General features: G+C 35.1%; 4 protein-coding genes across 5 annotated transcripts; 1 reads left to right on the top strand and 3 right to left on the bottom strand.

The window, feature by feature from the left end:
- Positions 1-2,412: 2,412 nt before the first annotated feature.
- Positions 2,413-5,857, bottom strand: LOC110413721 (uncharacterized). Its single transcript, XM_021424651.2, has 7 exons — positions 5,714-5,857; positions 5,414-5,603; positions 4,705-4,808; positions 4,491-4,593; positions 4,080-4,384; positions 3,549-3,854; positions 2,413-3,111 (listed from the first exon to the last, which is right to left on the bottom strand). Exons 1-7 carry the CDS (start codon positions 5,855-5,857, stop codon positions 2,737-2,739), a joined length of 1,527 nt encoding a protein of 508 aa, XP_021280326.2. The 3' UTR covers positions 2,413-2,736.
- LOC149527341 (uncharacterized) lies at positions 5,854-7,395 on the bottom strand. Its single transcript, XM_089783200.1, has one exon. It carries the CDS (start codon positions 7,393-7,395, stop codon positions 5,854-5,856), a length of 1,542 nt encoding a protein of 513 aa, XP_089639326.1.
- A 1,054-nt stretch (positions 7,396-8,449) lies between these two features.
- On the bottom strand, positions 8,450-13,943 carry TCP-1 (T-complex protein 1 alpha subunit). The gene is made up of 17 exons (XM_021424703.2): positions 13,653-13,943; positions 13,470-13,534; positions 13,009-13,098; positions 12,819-12,905; positions 12,622-12,681; positions 12,470-12,520; positions 12,020-12,115; positions 11,572-11,637; positions 11,215-11,432; positions 10,908-11,004; positions 10,731-10,817; positions 10,156-10,290; positions 9,676-9,780; positions 9,263-9,391; positions 9,057-9,160; positions 8,838-8,928; positions 8,450-8,747 (listed from the first exon to the last, which is right to left on the bottom strand). The coding sequence occupies exons 1-17, from the start codon at positions 13,723-13,725 to the stop codon at positions 8,664-8,666; spliced, it is 1,638 nt and encodes a 545-aa protein (XP_021280378.1). The 5' UTR covers positions 13,726-13,943; the 3' UTR covers positions 8,450-8,663.
- Positions 13,944-15,147: 1,204 nt separating this feature from the next.
- On the top strand, positions 15,148-16,906 carry LOC110413929 (Plastid-lipid associated protein PAP / fibrillin family protein). Of its 2 annotated transcripts, XM_021424955.2 has the most exons (4): positions 15,149-15,677; positions 15,764-15,829; positions 16,209-16,344; positions 16,627-16,906. In XM_021424955.2, exons 1-3 carry the CDS (start codon positions 15,208-15,210, stop codon positions 16,306-16,308), a joined length of 636 nt encoding a protein of 211 aa, XP_021280630.1. In that variant the 5' UTR covers positions 15,149-15,207; the 3' UTR covers positions 16,309-16,344; positions 16,627-16,906. The 2 variants fall into 2 exon arrangements, with proteins under 2 accessions (XP_021280631.1, XP_021280630.1); XM_021424956.2 differs by lacking the exon at positions 16,209-16,344 and having other exon boundaries at positions 15,148-15,677.
- Positions 16,907-17,531: the final 625 nt, after the last annotated feature.

Here is a 17,531-nt window from a genome sequence, read left to right as displayed (position 1 = left end):
TTGGGTGGCGGTGGAGACAAAAACAACAAAGCCTTTCTTTTCCCTTTCCTTTTTTTTTGAAGGGAAAGTACAAATCCCGTACATTCATTGCACCCCTTTTTGTCACATTGACGTTTTTCTTCAATCTTTTAATAAATTAGACATGATGATCATCATCAATATATGCAAAACAAGGGCTCTTGCCAGCCAGTCTCAGACTGTCTCTGTCTCTGTCTCCCTTTTATTACCGTAGTAAAAATCGGGGATGGTTTAATAATTGCAAAAGTTTAAAATAAAATTTTTAATTAAAATTAAGAAAAATTTTATTAAAACTTTTAGCTGAATTTTTTAATTCAATGGATCAATAAATTAAAATAAAAAAGCTTACAAATATTAAAATAATAGTATCTAATTGTTGAATGCTTAGTGCTAACAGCAAATAAGGCTCACCGTTTTATAAAAATAATAGTATAATAGATTTTTTGTATATTCTTCAAAAGAAAATGAAAGTTAATGAAAAAAGGAACAATGAAAAAAAGAGAAATTCAAAAATAGATATTATGAATGAAAAAAAGTATTTGATTATATACATAAAAAAATAGCTATCGGAAATAATTAAACGCGTTAATTGATTGAAAATAGAAAATATAGTTGAGAAAAAAAACTGTAGGAGATCATTAAATATATATTAATGTTAGTTGATTGAAAATAACAAAAATAATTGAGAATTAATAGTATTGTAAGAATTGAAAAGTAATAAAAAAATTAGATTTATTAAGCACATAATTAGAGAAGTGATAGAATATCTTATTTTATTAATTATTTTGACTTTTATATGAGAAATGAGTCAAATAATTAAAACATAATAAAAATGTGAAAAAAAGATAAAATACATATTTTTTAAGTCTAAGAGAATAGATAAATATTTTATTAATTATATTATTTTTTATATATTTTTAATATAATTAATTATGTTATTGTTATAAATTAGATAATTATTAAATTTATAAGTAAGAGTTTTCTTTTGTTACGATAAATACATGTTACGATTATTAGATAAGAGTTGTACATTTCATATCTCCTGTGTATTAAAACTATTTTTAACCTGTTGATTTGGATTATGTGTGTGTCACGTGACATGCTATTAACGTACTCACTTACAGCGGAAAATAAACCTATTGTTTGTGTTTTTTAATATTCTCTGCAGCAGAGTCTTCGGATGGTGGGATATTATATAAAGCTTGCGAAGAGATATGGCATCACGTGACACGGAAGAGTGGTGGTGATCCCGAAGCATCAGCAGGGCACGTGCATAGCCATGTGCCTATAAACATGATGGATTATAATACTCTCACGTGACATGATGATCCATTTAATTACGCTAAAAAAGTACAACAACTATTTACTTTACTTCTCTTTCTAACTACTTGTGCTACAATTTCCTACTATTAGTTTTTTCTTTTTTTTGAAAGGCATTTTGGATATTCCTTGATTTAAATGTATTTTTAATCGTTTCCAAATTAAATTTATATCTAATGTATTGTTAATATTTAATATTTATAATTTTAAAAATATTTATATGAAATTTTTATATATTTTTAAATTGATATTTTATAATTAAATGATAATATATAAATATTACGAGGAAAGATAAATTGAAGCATCACTATGATACTGCAACATTGAATTGTTTAGACTTGGGCCCGGTACCCGAACAAATTGATGTTCAAACATTACTTTTAATGGGCCCGAAGGGCCCAAATATGCATTCACGTGGGCATCGTACACCCCAATGAGACAGCCCGATCTTGAGAATAATAAAATTTGGTCCTCCACGTGTAAAAGATCATTTAACAGTCTTGCTCATTAGGATTTGCCTCTTCCTTTTTTGGGTAAAAAACACTAGATTATTTAGTATGTATATATAACATAGAACTTGTACGAATTGGGCCAATTCATCATAATAATGCCCATAAATAAGCCATAGGAAATTAAGGTAAAGATTAACCAGAAAAACAGAACCTCAATCCTTCCGGAATGATGGGCATATTCTGTTCCGACAAGCACTGCTGAAATCGTGCTTCATCAAAGCAAGGATATACAGCTATGGGGAACCCCTACACCCCCGATTACGTAGAAGCAACATGTTGATAAGAAGCAAGGTGGGGAAGGATACCATAAACAACCTGCTGTAAATGCATGTGTGCCAATGTGTAGAATCACATGGCCTTTTCTTCTACGTACAACATGACCATTGCCAATGGGACATTTCCAAAATCTGCACTCAATGAAGTTACATCGAAGAGATAACTCTTAATTGATAACAGCAATATGGTACACCCGAGTAACACAACGACAAGTACACGTCGACCCAACCCTTAATTGAGGACCGAAACCTTACAGCTTATGTGTCAAGGTCAAAGAAAACCAAGAAGCCATCAATCATAGTCTTTCCACGAATTTTGAAAGTACAAAGTACCTAAGCAACCTGCTCAGCCATGTCGAGAAAACATAACAACCAAAGAATAATGCCATGGGTGATGTGTCTCAATCTCAAAGCAAACTACAAGCTGCAAAATAGTGGCCATAAATTATTTGGCTCTATTAACATACAAAATTACAGTTATATTTGACTATCTAAGGAAAACTCTGCTAAAGCAGAATAACAAGATATGTCAAAAGTTGGACAGTAAGCAACCAACAGGTATAAAGATACATAAGCCTGAAAATAAACTCCTCAGTGAAAAGGCCACTACCTCATCTCCTCCTCCTCTTTCTGTGTCTTTCACTTTCATCGGAACTTGATGAATTTGACTCTGAGTCAGAACTAGCAGTTTCTGAATCAGATGAACTCATGCCCCCAGATTCAGACGGGCTCGAGCCCCCAGATTCTGGTTCTGCTTCTGAATCAGATGCTGTTTTCTGTTGTTGCATGATAAGCCGTGGCATGTTCTTCAAATACTCACGCAAATTCTCAGTGATACCACCAAGCCCAATGGAAGTGAAAAAGTTGATGGAAAATCGCGTGTTCTTGGGATTATCTCTTGGGAAAATAGATTCAAATGAATCCTGCATCGTGGGATCTGAAAGCCGCTCATTCAGTCTGCGAATTCCAAGATGCTCTGATAATTCCTGTACCATTACCAAGTATCAAAATCAACATAACAGCTTTATGCAGGAAAAAGAAATCAAATAGTTGACCAGCATATGAGATAAGTTCTAGACAAGAAAAATGAAAAAAATGAGTGAAACAAAAGGTTTGTTTCCAAACAGAAGATTACACTTTGTGATGTTTCTCAATTTATCCACCAACTAAACTCATTTATCCTAACGTTTCCAATTTCCTACAGGAAATGGATTTGTTATCACTTGAAATGCCTCAGAACCGGATATGATAGAAATCAACATGCTAATATTTGTTTTATATCATTTAAGTACCCTACTTTAAACCAACTGCGCAAATGCACATGTAATTTGGTTCATATTTTTACCCAACCCAAAAGAATTGGCAACTTTGTTACTTACAGATGAAAAGAAACAGGTAAAAAAACGAATACTCTTTGACTTACCTGGAAGAGAATCTTGATGAAAATTCGGGAAGAAGAAGTTGTGTCTTCCTCAGTTAATCGTATATAGGCTACCACATGCCAGGGCAGAGCATCTGTGCCAAGTAAATGTGCAAAAAACTTCGCCACATTACGTAACTTGTTTGTTTCAAGACGATGAATCATAGAATACTGCTGAACGAAGCATTTATCAAAATTTTCCTGATAGACTTTGTTGATCATGCAAAAACGCTGCCCCAGAAGACCATAATATCGAAGGTAAGTTCTCTCTTGACTGCAGCACTCCAACAGCATAACACATAACTCCATCTGCACAACCAAAATCAAGGTGACAAGTTTCTTAGAATGCAACAATAGGAAACAAGAAAACTGACTCCACTGTAAAAGAAAAGGAAAGCTATTCAGTTTTGCAAGAGAGGGAGAGTAAATACATATACTCTGCAAAGAAAGAAGGAAAATATTGAGTTTTCTTGAGGAAAGGCAAACACCTCTGATTGACTTACAATAATTGCACCATCATTTGTATCACCTTACCTCTTGACCTGGCTCAAGCTTAATTTTCAGCAGCTTGTGTCCAGCCTCTTCAAAATCTACACTGGACATGATTGTCAGGTAGATTGTCCTCCGAAGGTTTATAAGGTTTGTCTCTGTCTCATCTTTTATTTTCATCTGCTGCTCATCTTCTTCATCAGTTTCATCATCATCATCGTCATCCTCCTCATCACCAGAAGCCACATCAGACCCCTCTTCATCATCGGATTCCTCACCAAGAATGGTTTTCTTCAACTCTTCATAACGCTTTTCATTCTCCAAGAACTGAGGATCTGGTTTAAAAATGTCTGCACGAAGGACAATTAAAGGTATTTACAATCACATACCACAGCGACTGAACCAAGCAGGGTGAGTCATCAGTAAAAGAATAGCTAAAGACATTTTGAGACATACCAAGGGTGATCTCTGGATCTATCTCATCTTGGAGAGATATTTCATGAGTTAATTGGTCCTCGTTCTCAACAAGGTCTAGTTCTGAACGAACAGCAGGGTACCCCTGGGAAAACAAAGTTTTAAGTTGTTGCTATTGTTTGATGCTGCAAAGGAATGTGTGACCTAAAATTTTCAAAGGAATTCAAAAGAATTATTTAGGGGAAATGAAAGACACCTGAAACTTGGCTTTCCTTATAGCAAATAAGCCCTCTATCAGAAATTGAACACGTTTATCTATCTCCCCTTCATGAAGAATGCCCCGAAAACGCTCAAAAATACCTGTAAACACAACATGCAACATTAATTGAGAAGGACAACAAATGAATAGTCTTATAAGGTACCAGTAAACTAGAGTCACCAAAGGTGTGTGTGTGTGAGAGAGAGAGAGAGAGAGAATAACCAAAACTTTTTCCTTTACTTTGTTTCACAGAAAATTACACAAACACTAAACTAAATTTCTATTATTAATTGTAAATAGCTTCCTGCAGTAACCGATACAAAGCAACCAAGATGATGGAATTCAAACACCTAACAAATAAAGTCATATCATAATATAGTTTTTACCATTGTGGATGAAATATTTTTAAAACCAGTAAACAGTAGCTTTTTCAAACCTAACTCATCTAAGAGACCAGCATGATAATCACACTTTAGGTTACCAATTAAATGAAGTTCATCTTAGATTATTCAAGAAGCTAAAGCAAGATGAACAGACATGCCCAGAAAAAATATTTGTCATGCCTTACATGTATGATTAACAAAATGCAACAGAATGCATTTCGTGCATTCCAGCAACATAATTTTATGAAATCTAAACCAGTATCAATCATAATAAAGAGAAGAAAAACAACTGCATTATACATAATTCAAACAGTAGCACTCACCATGGAGGCCTTTTGGTGAGAGATCCTGAAGTAATGATCCACACTCGGTAATAAAACCAACAGCCACCTCAACACTGTCATCAGTAGGGTTCTCCAGCAAAACAGTGAGCAGTTCCAAAGCAATAATCTCATGAGCCACTTGCTGGTTCACAAGATGTGCTATAAATTTAACAGCAGCTAATAATTGAGGCTGTCCAATAATAGAGACAGTCAGTAACACATCCAACCGGAAAAAGCGGTACCCTTTAGACAATGATAAATAAATAGTTAGAATTAGTCAAGAATGGAGCAAACACTCACCTTGTCATTCCGCTTGTATGCTCTCTTAAGCTGCAAACAATCCTTCTCAACAACAAACCCCCACCTCAGGAAACTTGGTGTTAACACAGCCACCAATGCAGCAAAAACATCTGTGAACCCCGGAGATGCCATCTGAGATTTCATACATGAAGACAAAAGAGACCCCTTCCTCGAATAAGATTCTCAGCAAACAGTTCTGGAATAATGTTCTTTATATTAGTAGCATTGACTTTGTTAACTAGTCCATTGATACTTTTCCTAAGCGCATCCCATGTTAATCGCTGATATTCAACACTGCTCTTATCTTCTGTCTCTTTCATCATTCTTGCCAACTTAAATGGAGGAATATAAACTCCTCCACTCCTACCTAAATTCACCGTATCACCATTCAGGTTGGTTTGTTGCAAAGCTGGTTGTTTCTGCTTGATTTCTACTTCTTCTTTCTCCTTAAAACTGTTGACATCTCTGCTTCTACGGCTTGGCTGATTATCATTGTCTCTCCTATCACTTTTATTCTCACGCTCTTTATTTCTTTGGGACCTTCTTCTGTAATCCTCATTATCATCTGAATCATGCCGTGAATGACGGTGTCGGTCCCTATGTCTGTACCTATCTTCTTCAGATTCCCGCTGTCTATGGTTATGCCTATCCCTATGTCCATTGTCAAGCCTATTACTTCTATCCCTTTCTCCCCTCCTATCTCTCTTGGCTCTCTTCTCTTCCTCATCAGAGGACTCAGAATTTTCCTCCACTGCATCTCTCCGCCTATTCCTATCATCATCACGAAGTCTCTCTCTTTCTCGCCTTCTATCTCTAGCAGCATGCTTGTCTTCTTCTTCATCAGAAGATCTAGAATGTTCTCTCCGCCTACTCTTACCATCATCATCACGAATTCCTTGTCTTTCTCTCCTTCTATCTCTATTGTCAAGCTTATCTTCTTCATCCGAAGACCCAGAGTGTTCTCTCCACCTATTCTTAGCATCACCATCATGAATTCTTTGTCTTTCTCGTTTTCTATCTCTATTGGCAGACTTGTCTTCTTCATCAAAAGATCCAGGACGTTCTCTCTGCCTATTCTCACCAACATCACCATCTTGATTTCTTTCTTTTCCTCTTCCTCTTTCACTTTCGCGCCTCCTACCTCTATTAGCATGTTTGCCTTCTTCCTCATCAGAAGATCCAGAATGCTCTCTCCGCCTATTCTCCTCCTCATCATCATGAATTTTTTCTCTTTCTCGCCTTCCATCTCTATTGCCAAGCTCGTCTTCTTCATCAGAAGATCCCGAATGTTCTCTCCGCCTATCCTTAACATCATCATCACGAATTCTTTCTCTTTCTCGCTTCCTATCTCTATTGGCACGCTTGTCTTCTTCATCAAAAGCTCCAAAGCGTTCTCTCCGCCGATTCTCATCACCATCGCCATCTTGATTCCTCTCTTGTCCTCTTTCCCTTTCGTTTCCGCGCCTTCTATCTCTATTACCACGCTTGCCTTCTTCCTCATCAGAAGATCCAGAATGCTCTCTCCGCCTATTCTCCTCCTCCTCATCATAATTCCTGTCTCTTTCTCTTCCACGCCTTCCCCTATCTCTATCTGACCTAGAATGCCTGCTATCACGATTACGACGCCCATCACTCTCATCTCGCGAATCATCATCAGTCGATTCACTGTATTTCCTAGCCATATTATAAAATTCCTATCGAATACAGACAAGCCCGGCGAAGAAGGTGTTGAAAACCGAAACAACTAGGATAACAGAAATTCGAAACAAAGAACAAAAGGCCTCTAACCAGAGAAATTAGAAGAGGAGTAAAGGAAAGAGGTAAGGCTGACCTGAGTGAGCGTCGCGAGGGCTCGAATTAGAGATGCAGAGAGGAAACGCTGTAATTTGAATTAGAGTAAAGTCCGGTGCGGTTTCGGAGAGAAATAAGGGCAAATAGGTTGGGCTGAGACGGTATAATTTGTTAAGCTTGTTGGCCCAATTAATAAATTGGGCTTTTATTTCTTTGAAGCCTGATTTTGAAGGATATTCGGCCTACAACAAGATTACAAAATTACCTTAATAAGTAATAATTTATCATCACATAAAGGTCTTTTCTTTTTTATTATTTTAATTTGAAAGAATTTTAATCTACAGTAGTATATTTTAATTTTAAATAAAATTAATTATATTATAAAGGTCAAAAATTGGTTTAGAAGAATAGTGAAAATAGAGAAAATATGATATTATTTGTCAATCTACTCGTTGAAAAGATGAAAAAGTGAACAAAAAATTATTTTCCTTTCGACTATTACTTGCTAAATTTGAAAAAAGAAAAGAAGAAATATAAATTATATTTTTAAAAAAATTAAAAAAAATTTAAATAACCTTTTGTTCTTTTATTATGTTTAATTAAATTTTTATATTTTTATTTTAAATCAAATAAATTATCATTAATTAAAATTCCATTGATCATATTTTATTCTCATCTACATCATCTGACATAAAATAATATATAATATTATGATTAAAAATAATTAAATAATCATTAATTATAAAAATTTATTTAATTTAAAATAAAAATTTTTAATTAAACATAATAATAAATAAAATTTTATTAAAATTTTCTTAAATATTTGAAAAAATATTATGTTAAAAATATTTAATTTTGTAATTTGTAAGGCCTTGACTCACATCTTTCTCATTTTCTCCCCTTTGATCTTTGCAATTTAAAATAATTTATTTTTGTAAATAAGGATGGCACAAAATTATAATAGCTTCTCAGATTTAACAGATTCCTCTCTGCATTGAAATCTGTTAGGAAAATGCTCAACTCTTCTTCCCCAAATAATCATCGTACAACAAAAGGTCCCATAACAGGAATAAACATGAAACCATAACCCTCTTCAATGTTAGAAAACGGCATCCCAATTAACCTACGGAGACGACCGTTAATAATGAAATCAACCCCCCTAATCTTGATCCTGACTTTCATCTTTGACAAGCTTGATCATATCATCAATTCGAAGAATTGTTATGGCTGCTTCAGTTGCAAACTGGCAAAGAGAGAATGGGAAACTACTGCATTAGCCGGTTGGGTGCAAAGTTGGAAAACATACTCAAATCAAAACTCACACGTTTTTTACCTGAATAATCTTCACTTTGCTCATTGCAGGCTCAATGACTCCAGCTTCTAGGTTGTTACGAACAGTTCCATTGGAAAGGTCCAAACCCATGCTGCAACATTGAAGAGGACGCATATTTGAATACAGAACAAATGTAACATGCAGTGCCAGAACTCTCAGTAATCCAATATTTTCTTTCATGAAATTACTTTTGTTCACCATTATATGCGCTATGTATACCTTGAAAAATGTTTCTTATCAGCCTTGGTTTGAGCAGTGTGGTGATAAGCCCGAAGTTTTGCAACTAATTCAGTGGCATCTTTGGCAGCATTGACCGCAAGCACCTATTAATGATCAATGTCATTGATGTAAGTATTTACTTACCATATAAATCGATAAAAGATAAACATCTGCAAAAGCTGCAGCCTGGCCATAACTAATGCTACCTTTGGTATAATCAATAGCGATTCAGCAAACTCTGCAATTGCCAACTGTTCTCGTGATCCTAAAGTTGTGGCAAGATACTCCAAATACACAGACAAAGCAGCTTCAACTGCACCTCCGCCAGCTACCACCTAACATTGCCAACACCAAAATGGACATTAAAATGCATTATAGATATTGCATTATGACTATTGATCTAAACACTGAGGAAATATTAAAATGCTCTCTCCAAATAACCACCAAAAGACAAACAGCCATATCGTATTAAAGACACTACCACTAGAAATCCATATTCTAACAATTTAAATTCTATCAACCAGCTAATAAGCTCAAGTAAATTATTCTCTCATTAACATCAATGTTGCATCTTGAAACTGAAAAAAATTAACATTTGACAGCAAGAGTTTGAGGTTACCGTATTGGACTCAAGGGTCCTCTTCACAATAGATAAAGCATCATGTAGAGCTCTCTCCATCTCATCAAGCATATAGTCATTTGCACCTCTAAGGATCAACGAAACCTTGGAAATGATTAAATGAGAAGAGTCAGTCTCATGTGGTCATTACAAATCAAAAGGTATTGCCAACATGTGACAATCTATATACTAAACTCGGATACATAATTTCAAAACTTTTATCAGCTTGTTTAACATTTTTGCACCAAGAACAGTGACATAGTAACACATTGCTGCCTTTAGCTTCAACCAGTGATGGCACATCTCATATTAAAATAGCCCAAAAAGTTTTCTAGATAAAAAAAACAATAAAAAGAAAGGACAGAGATATCCGAAAGATACTTTATCTCAGCCCGGCTTCAAAGGAATTAGATTCAAAGTTTGGAAAAAAAAAGAGCGAGTTTAGAAGTTTTAATTTTACTCAGAGAGCAAATCACACACCGCACTTGTACTTTTGGTCCCCTTGATCATAACCACGTCGTCATCAGCAATGCGCTCCTCCACAACTTCATCTGCATATCCAAGAAATGATGAATCAAAAGTTTCCTCCCCTTCCATATCTGCAAATGTAGAAACCTGCAGATCCATCAACAAGGAAGAATTTTATTAGAAAAAGGCATTTGATAGCCATTAATAGGCCTTTTCAAACTACTAAGAGTTGTGAGAGTAATCACACAAAGTTCTTTATTTATTTATTTTTTTTAAAAAAGCAGTCAACACAAATCCAAGCTTTTCATTTTTTTCAAAAAAATTGTAAATAACAAAGTTAAAGTGACGAATGATGCAGCCCTGACTAACATATATTCTCATTAGCTCAATAAAACACAATTCAGTTTTGGCAGAATACAGTCCTAGCAAAGGATTAATTATTAACCATGAGCTTCAATTAATTCAATACCATGAGCACTGTGAATATGAACTACGTTATAGCACAAACTATAGCCTACAGTAGAGAATGCAAAAATTCCAATGGTTATGACAATTATTATGACTTTTAAGGTTGAGTACAAACATACCATTGTTGCCCCAGTTGCCTTAGCAACATGGCGCATATCCTCTTTTCGAACACGTCTGACAGCTATAGCCCCAGCCTCCACGAAATACTGAAAAAGCAATGAAGAATATTATTTTTAAAAATAAAAATCACAAAACATAAAAGCAATTAGACAAAAACAAATAAAAAAGAATCTTGCCTTGAGTGCCATGTCATCAATTCCTTTTGTCGTCAGAACAACATTGGCTCCTGCTCTAAGAAGTTTCTCAATACGTTCTTTCGTCATATCAGCTTCTCTGTTTCGACATAGACATCATCAGTGTCACATTTTATAGATATGTATGGCTGTTTAAAATTTACGCTAGGCTTACTCTAGATAATATGCTAAACTTTTATGTATTACAGACACCACAAAAATTGAAAAAAAAAAAAAACAAGGAAAGAAGCAGTAAATGAGTAATCCACAATAGCGACTGCAAACAGCTTAACAATGTAAAGATTATCACCTCTGACGAATTTTCTCAAGCTCCCTAGGATCTGTGACCAAGACTTGGACTCCCATCTGCATTTTTGTCTTCTGAAGATTAAAGTCAAGACAAGCAATCTTGGCAGGGGCAACTCTTAAGGGCATTCCTTGGGCAGCACGACCAGAGTTAAGAGCATACCCATTCAGCAGGTAGCTGTCTCTGGCACTTTTTCCATGTGCTTTCAAAATATTAATTCCCTGCAATATGAAGAAAGCAACTAATGACTGAAAACAGATAAAATGAAGCTCCAATCACAGATAATGACGCCATCTTGTAACATGAGCTTCTTCGAGAATCTTTATAAGAAATGTAATAATCAGAGTTCAACTATCTTACCTTGATTGGATATTTCACTTCTCCTCGTGCATTGGTCATCTTTACTGCTAGAACTGCTTCTACAACCTATGCAGACAAATTCAATACATGAGCTAAACAAGCATGCCTCAGGTTTGATCCCTCGTATCTCATAAATGATAGGAAAGAAAGCATTTAATGATTTCTATTCATTAAACAACAAGTAAGATAAGGAAAAAATAACAAATATAGAAATATTACTTCTGAAACTGGAAATCCTTATCATAGCACGGGGAAACAAAGTTAAAGATATATATTTGCAGCAAGTGTTTTTGACCATGAACACAGGTGCATCAGCATAGGATATAAAATTATCCAGGCAAAAACAGATAGAGCTTAGAAGGAAAGGAAAATATGGCAGTTAAACAAGTCTTCAGATGGCTGAGAGTTGAAAAATAAGTCTAAATTACTGAGCTAGGCATTATCATACCAAATTAGCAAAGAAGTCACTGTCACCAGCTATCAGCTTCGAGGACATGCTTGTCTTGGCACAATTTATTAAGGAATCTTTCCCAAGCTTCTCAACCTAATGAAGAAAAATAAGGATGAGTAGAATAAAGGCACAACAGCTATAGAACATTGCAACACCAAAAGAGCTATAGGATAGAAGTCAATCAGTTTTAGAAAATTACATATTTCACACTAAATCACTTCATATGAAAACAGAATATAAGGAATAAGATAAGGTAGAGTAATTTGGATGTGGCACAGCAAACCCCTGATGTAATCAAAGCAATAAGAGAAGTCATGGCAATCAGAAGTCTTTATACAAATGAAAACAGATCTATACGAAATGTCATCTATGGAAACCAAATTGTCAGGGTTCACATGCAAGTTAATTATTATTCACTTTTCAATCGCTTCTCCACAAGGCACTTACTTTCACTGCCAACTTTTCTTCAACATATTTGCATGCTTCCCTCATAGCAAGCTGCCCAAATAAAGAACCCAAAAACATATTCAGATTATGCCATATGGATATCTTATAAACAGAAAAATATGAGCATGCTAGAGGAGGAAAAAGTTACTCACTCTGTAGCCACTAATTATAGATGTTGGGTGAATTTTATTCCTGACCAGATCATTTGCTCTCTGTCAAATTGTAAGTAAATCACATATTATCAAGTCACTATCTCTCAATGGTTGAAACATTCTTAAAAAGCAACAAGGCTCTGAAATGAGTATTTTTATACACATATAAAACCCTGTAAACAAATGGATGTAGTTACCTTGAGAAATTCTGCAGCTACAATAACAACCGAGGTTGTTCCATCACCAACTTCTCTATCTTGAAGCTCAGCCAACTCTACAAGTACCTGCCACCTCAAAGAAGAAGATTAAACATAAATTACAGCAGTAAGGGAGTAAGGCAACAGCAAATCTCTCATTTCAACATGCAAAATCTGGCTATTTATCCACCTTGGCAGCTGGATGCTCTACTTCTAACATCTTGAGGATCGTAGCACCATCATTTGTTATCGTTACATCACCGATATCATCGACAAGCATCTGAAAACAATCAACAAACCAAGCAGCAAGTTAACTTAAATCATCAAAACAGATACACGGCCAAATCAAAATTTAAAAAGTTCTAAAAATAAAAACAACTGCAGCATCACTGGTACATCAATAAATCTTATAAGAACATTACAGCAGGACATTTTCCTGAAAACATTGTAATAATCATCCACCTCGCACTGAAATTAAAACTACAAGTACTTCATTTTTTAAATAATGTTTCTAAATCCAGCCCAATTATAAAACAAAAAAGAAAATATAACAAAAAAAATACAGCAGATAAAAGTAATACTAAGGCCAAAGCAAATGGGATTTCGGCATTTCAACGGAAACCAACGGAGGAAATCGTTGCTGTCTCGTACCTTGTCGAGTCCAACCGGTCCAAGTGAGGACTTAACAATGTTCGCAACTGCTTGACATGCCACCACTATCGAACAGGCGCATATGAAAAACGATAAAGCAAAAACAAACAAATACATTTCAGCGAAATTTGTTAAATAAACAAAGCACGGCAGGGAAATAGAAGGGAGAGAAAGACATAGTACCGTTTTGAGTGCGAACGTCCTGACCAGATTGGCGCTCGCCGAGAATATCTGGAGCTTGTGCTGCAATCGACATTTACGGCTAAAGATTCAAAAAAAAATAACAAAAGAAAAAGAAGGGAGTGAAAGACAAAGAGTTGGCGACGAAACCCTAGATCGGGATCTGTGGGTGGAGAAGAAAGGGACTTGCAGAAGTAGAAGAAAGGGAAGTAGGAAGTGGGAAATGACTCTCGCTCGAATGTTCGTAAGAGAGGCTTTAGGTTCAGGGTTCTACACTTCTTCTACTCTGCTTGATAGTTTAATGGGGGTGTTTTTAGCTTGCGCCAGAACGAGAAAGGGTTGTAACAGACGACGTCGTGTTAGGTCCAAAATGATGATTGCGATACGAAAAACCCGGAATTTTCCTTGGGGTGCGTTTAACCCTAAAGCCCGTAAGCCTTCTCCCGAAGCCCAACCCAATTTTTTGGGCATTTCTCCTCTCTCGGCCCTTTTTTTTAAAATAAATGTCATATATTTTAAACATAATTTAATATTCAAAATTTTAATGTGATATTCCAATTTTCATTTTATTTCCAATGTGTCCTAACATCTAGTATTGTTGATAAGAATCTGAAAATGTGTCAATGAGTCAAGTATATCAAATTATATAAGCAAATAAATATCACATCACTTTTTTCAGTCAATGAATAAGATAAATATGTGATATAATTTCATTTTTTATACTTAAAATTTTTTAAAAATAATATGAAAATTAGAAAATAATATTGTACATTTTAAAAATAAAAAAACTTTATAAAATAATTTTTTTGAAAATAATATAATTTAATATAAAAAATCGACTTTGTAATGTGAGAATATATCCCTAATTTTGTAAATATATTTTTATAAGTTGAATAAGTGATAATGCAACAATAATTGTACATCCCTAGCATTAGAGAAGAAAATTTTCTTTGGTTTAAAATAAACGACCTTGAAAATTGAAATGATGATCATGTTGTAAAATGTCAATGTGATAGAGCTTGCTTAACCTTGTCACCAAGCATTTAACACAATGTAAAAATCTCAATGCAATTTAATCCCAATGCTTATATGCTACTTAACTTTTTAAATTTTAGTAATATAAAAAACTTGATGACAAAAGTTAATAAATTATCATGAATTTAATTGCGGGATTCAAATATATATATTTATTAAAAATCACCTTAATGTAATATTCATTAATTATATTAATTAAATGTTTTATTTTTTCATCATTTTTTTAAAAGAATAAATCGAAAAAGTTACATCAAAATTTAAAAAGTATTAATTTTAGGAAATATTAAATCAACTAAATGATAAATTAAATTATTGAAAAGTATAAACCATTTTGGACATTGAGAAAAGTACTGATTTTGGGCTTGGCCCAAATATTCAAAAAGTGCCACGTGCATTGCACGCCACTTCTACGATATTCTTCCCCAGGTCCCACCTGAACCGCCAATTCCATTTTATTCTTTTTTTGAGGGAGGAAAAACCGCCAATTTCTTGATTTTCATCGTCGCAGAAGGATAATCCCACTATGACACTCGCAGCCGTCACTCTATCATCCCCTCTCAGTCTCGCAACCAAATTAAAACGACGGCCACATCCTAAAATCACCTGCTCGTCCGTCACTACCCAATCGCAGTCGGCCAAACAGGACCTCCTCAATCTCATTTCCGACCAAGGCCGGGGCCTTAAAACCCGAAGAGACCCTGCCAAACGCGATGCAATCATCAAAGCCATCGATGCCATGGCCATCCTGGGTCACGAGACCGTCACCACTGGCGATTCCCTCTCCGCCACGTGGCGGCTTCTATGGACCACGGAGAAAGAGCAGCTCTTCATTATAGAGAAAGCTCACCTGTTCGGTACTCGAGCCGGCGACGTTTTGCAGGTCATCGATGTCGAGAAGAAGACTCTCAATAACGTGATCACGTTTCCACCTGATGGAGTTTTCTTCGTTCGATCCAGCATTGAAGTTGCTTCCTCTCAGAGAGTGAATTTCAAGTATTTATTCAAACTGAAATCAATTTTAGTTGTTGTTTTTTTTCTCTCGATTAACTATTTAGTAAAGTTTTATTTGCATTCTTTAGATTTACGAGTGCGGTTCTGAGGGGAAAAAGCTGGGAGATTCCGTTGCCGCCGTTTGGGCAGGGTTGGTGAGTTCCTTATCCTTTTTTGAAATATTTGTGCTGCGTGATTCGAAATGCTGATTGTTGATTGGTCCTTTACATGAGGAATTATTGGTTCCAAGTTAAGCATTAGCCAATTAGGTCGACTCTTCCTAGCTGCCTTTTGTTGAATTACAATTCGACAAAACATGTTGTGTGGATGGTTTGAAGTTTCATCCCTTCATCCAACTTAAATACTAGCTATTTTGTTCTCTTTTATGGTAATTTCTTGTTCATGTACGTCTTATCCGACCTCATCTCTTTCTCTTCTGTTTAGATAAAGCAGAAAGGGACACGGCCTTGGCTGCTATGGTTTAGTTTTATTACCATTACTGCCATGTATCACTGATATCGAGGTTTTATGTAGGTTCGAGACTGTCTATCTTGATGATGATTTTCGAGTTGTGAAGGATATCAGGGATGATTACTTAGTTGTTGAGCGTGCTCCATATAACTGGAAAGAATAAAGTGCATGATTTTTCCTCTAGTCATAGTAATCAAATGTGAGTCCCTTATTCCTATAATTGAAAATTAATTGTACATATGTCATTTCTTCCTTCTTCTTTTTTCCTGCTTTGCTTTGAGGTGGGTTTGATTGCGGTTTGTGCTTTAGGATGGGTAAGAAATACTAATAACTAGAGAAGCCGAAATCTGTGCTCGTTTTGTTTCTCATTTCTTTTGGTGTTACCTCAGTATGCATAGTTCTTTCCTTGCATGCACATGTATGTATTTGAGGAAATACCATAAAGGCTTTTCTTTTTACTTTTTTCCATTATTTTAATCAGGTGAATATTCCAGGGATGTGCCTCTGCTTCCAAACAATTATCTGCAGGATTTATGGCCTCTTCCTCTTTCTCCTGGTGACACAAACATTTAACATGCAATGTATATTTAACAAATATATACTGTACATGTGAATATTTTCAGGAGTATGAAGGCAGAATTAGAGCACATGGTCTTGTAACTGCTGATGACTACATACTTCAATGTTGATGCTCTCCACAATCCTTTTTTTTGTATTATATTTCTGCTTCACGCATATAAAGTTTTTTAAATTCGACTGATTGACTTGGTGCAATAATTCTCATATTTATTCAATTTCAAACTCAACTCGTATGTTCTTTTTTTTTCCTTTTCCCTTCATTAAACAGCTTTCAACTTACTGCACACAATATTCTACTCATTTTTGCCTCAAATGTCAAATATATGAAGCCTTCACTGTCATGGCATATTTGTCTTGTTAGATCATACTCACGAAGACATATTGTGATCATTCTGTTTCAGTTTTAGACACATATCAATTAATCAGAGAATTATCTGATGGTGCTTCTTTACTTGATTTCATGGGCCTTTTCTCCTTAATATTCTTCACATTGTTGAGGATCATTTCAGGATTGGAGAATCAATAACTTTTTGTAACCTTCTGCTTCTAATTATGTATAAATGTTTTTCTTTCATACTTCTAGTTTGAGTTTGGTTTCAGGTAATTTTGTTAGCCTGAAGGTGCAAAAAGATGAGGGTTCAATTTGTCCCTAGCTGCGTGCAGTTTTGTTATTTTTCAAGTTGCTTGCCTTTGCTAAAATGATCCTCACAAAAAGATTTTTTCTTTCAAGATTAAGTTTGTGCTCGTTAAATGGTGTGTCAAATTAATCTAGATATGTCTAATATAATTAAAGGGGCTTGGTAACTT

This window comes from Theobroma umbraticum, unplaced genomic scaffold (genome assembly GCF_002168275.2).
Source record: "Theobroma umbraticum cultivar Fairchild unplaced genomic scaffold, ASM216827v3 scaffold_4.1, whole genome shotgun sequence".
Classification (NCBI taxonomy): Eukaryota; Viridiplantae; Streptophyta; class Magnoliopsida; order Malvales; family Malvaceae; genus Theobroma; species Theobroma umbraticum.
This window is presented reverse-complemented; position numbering and strand designations above follow the sequence as displayed.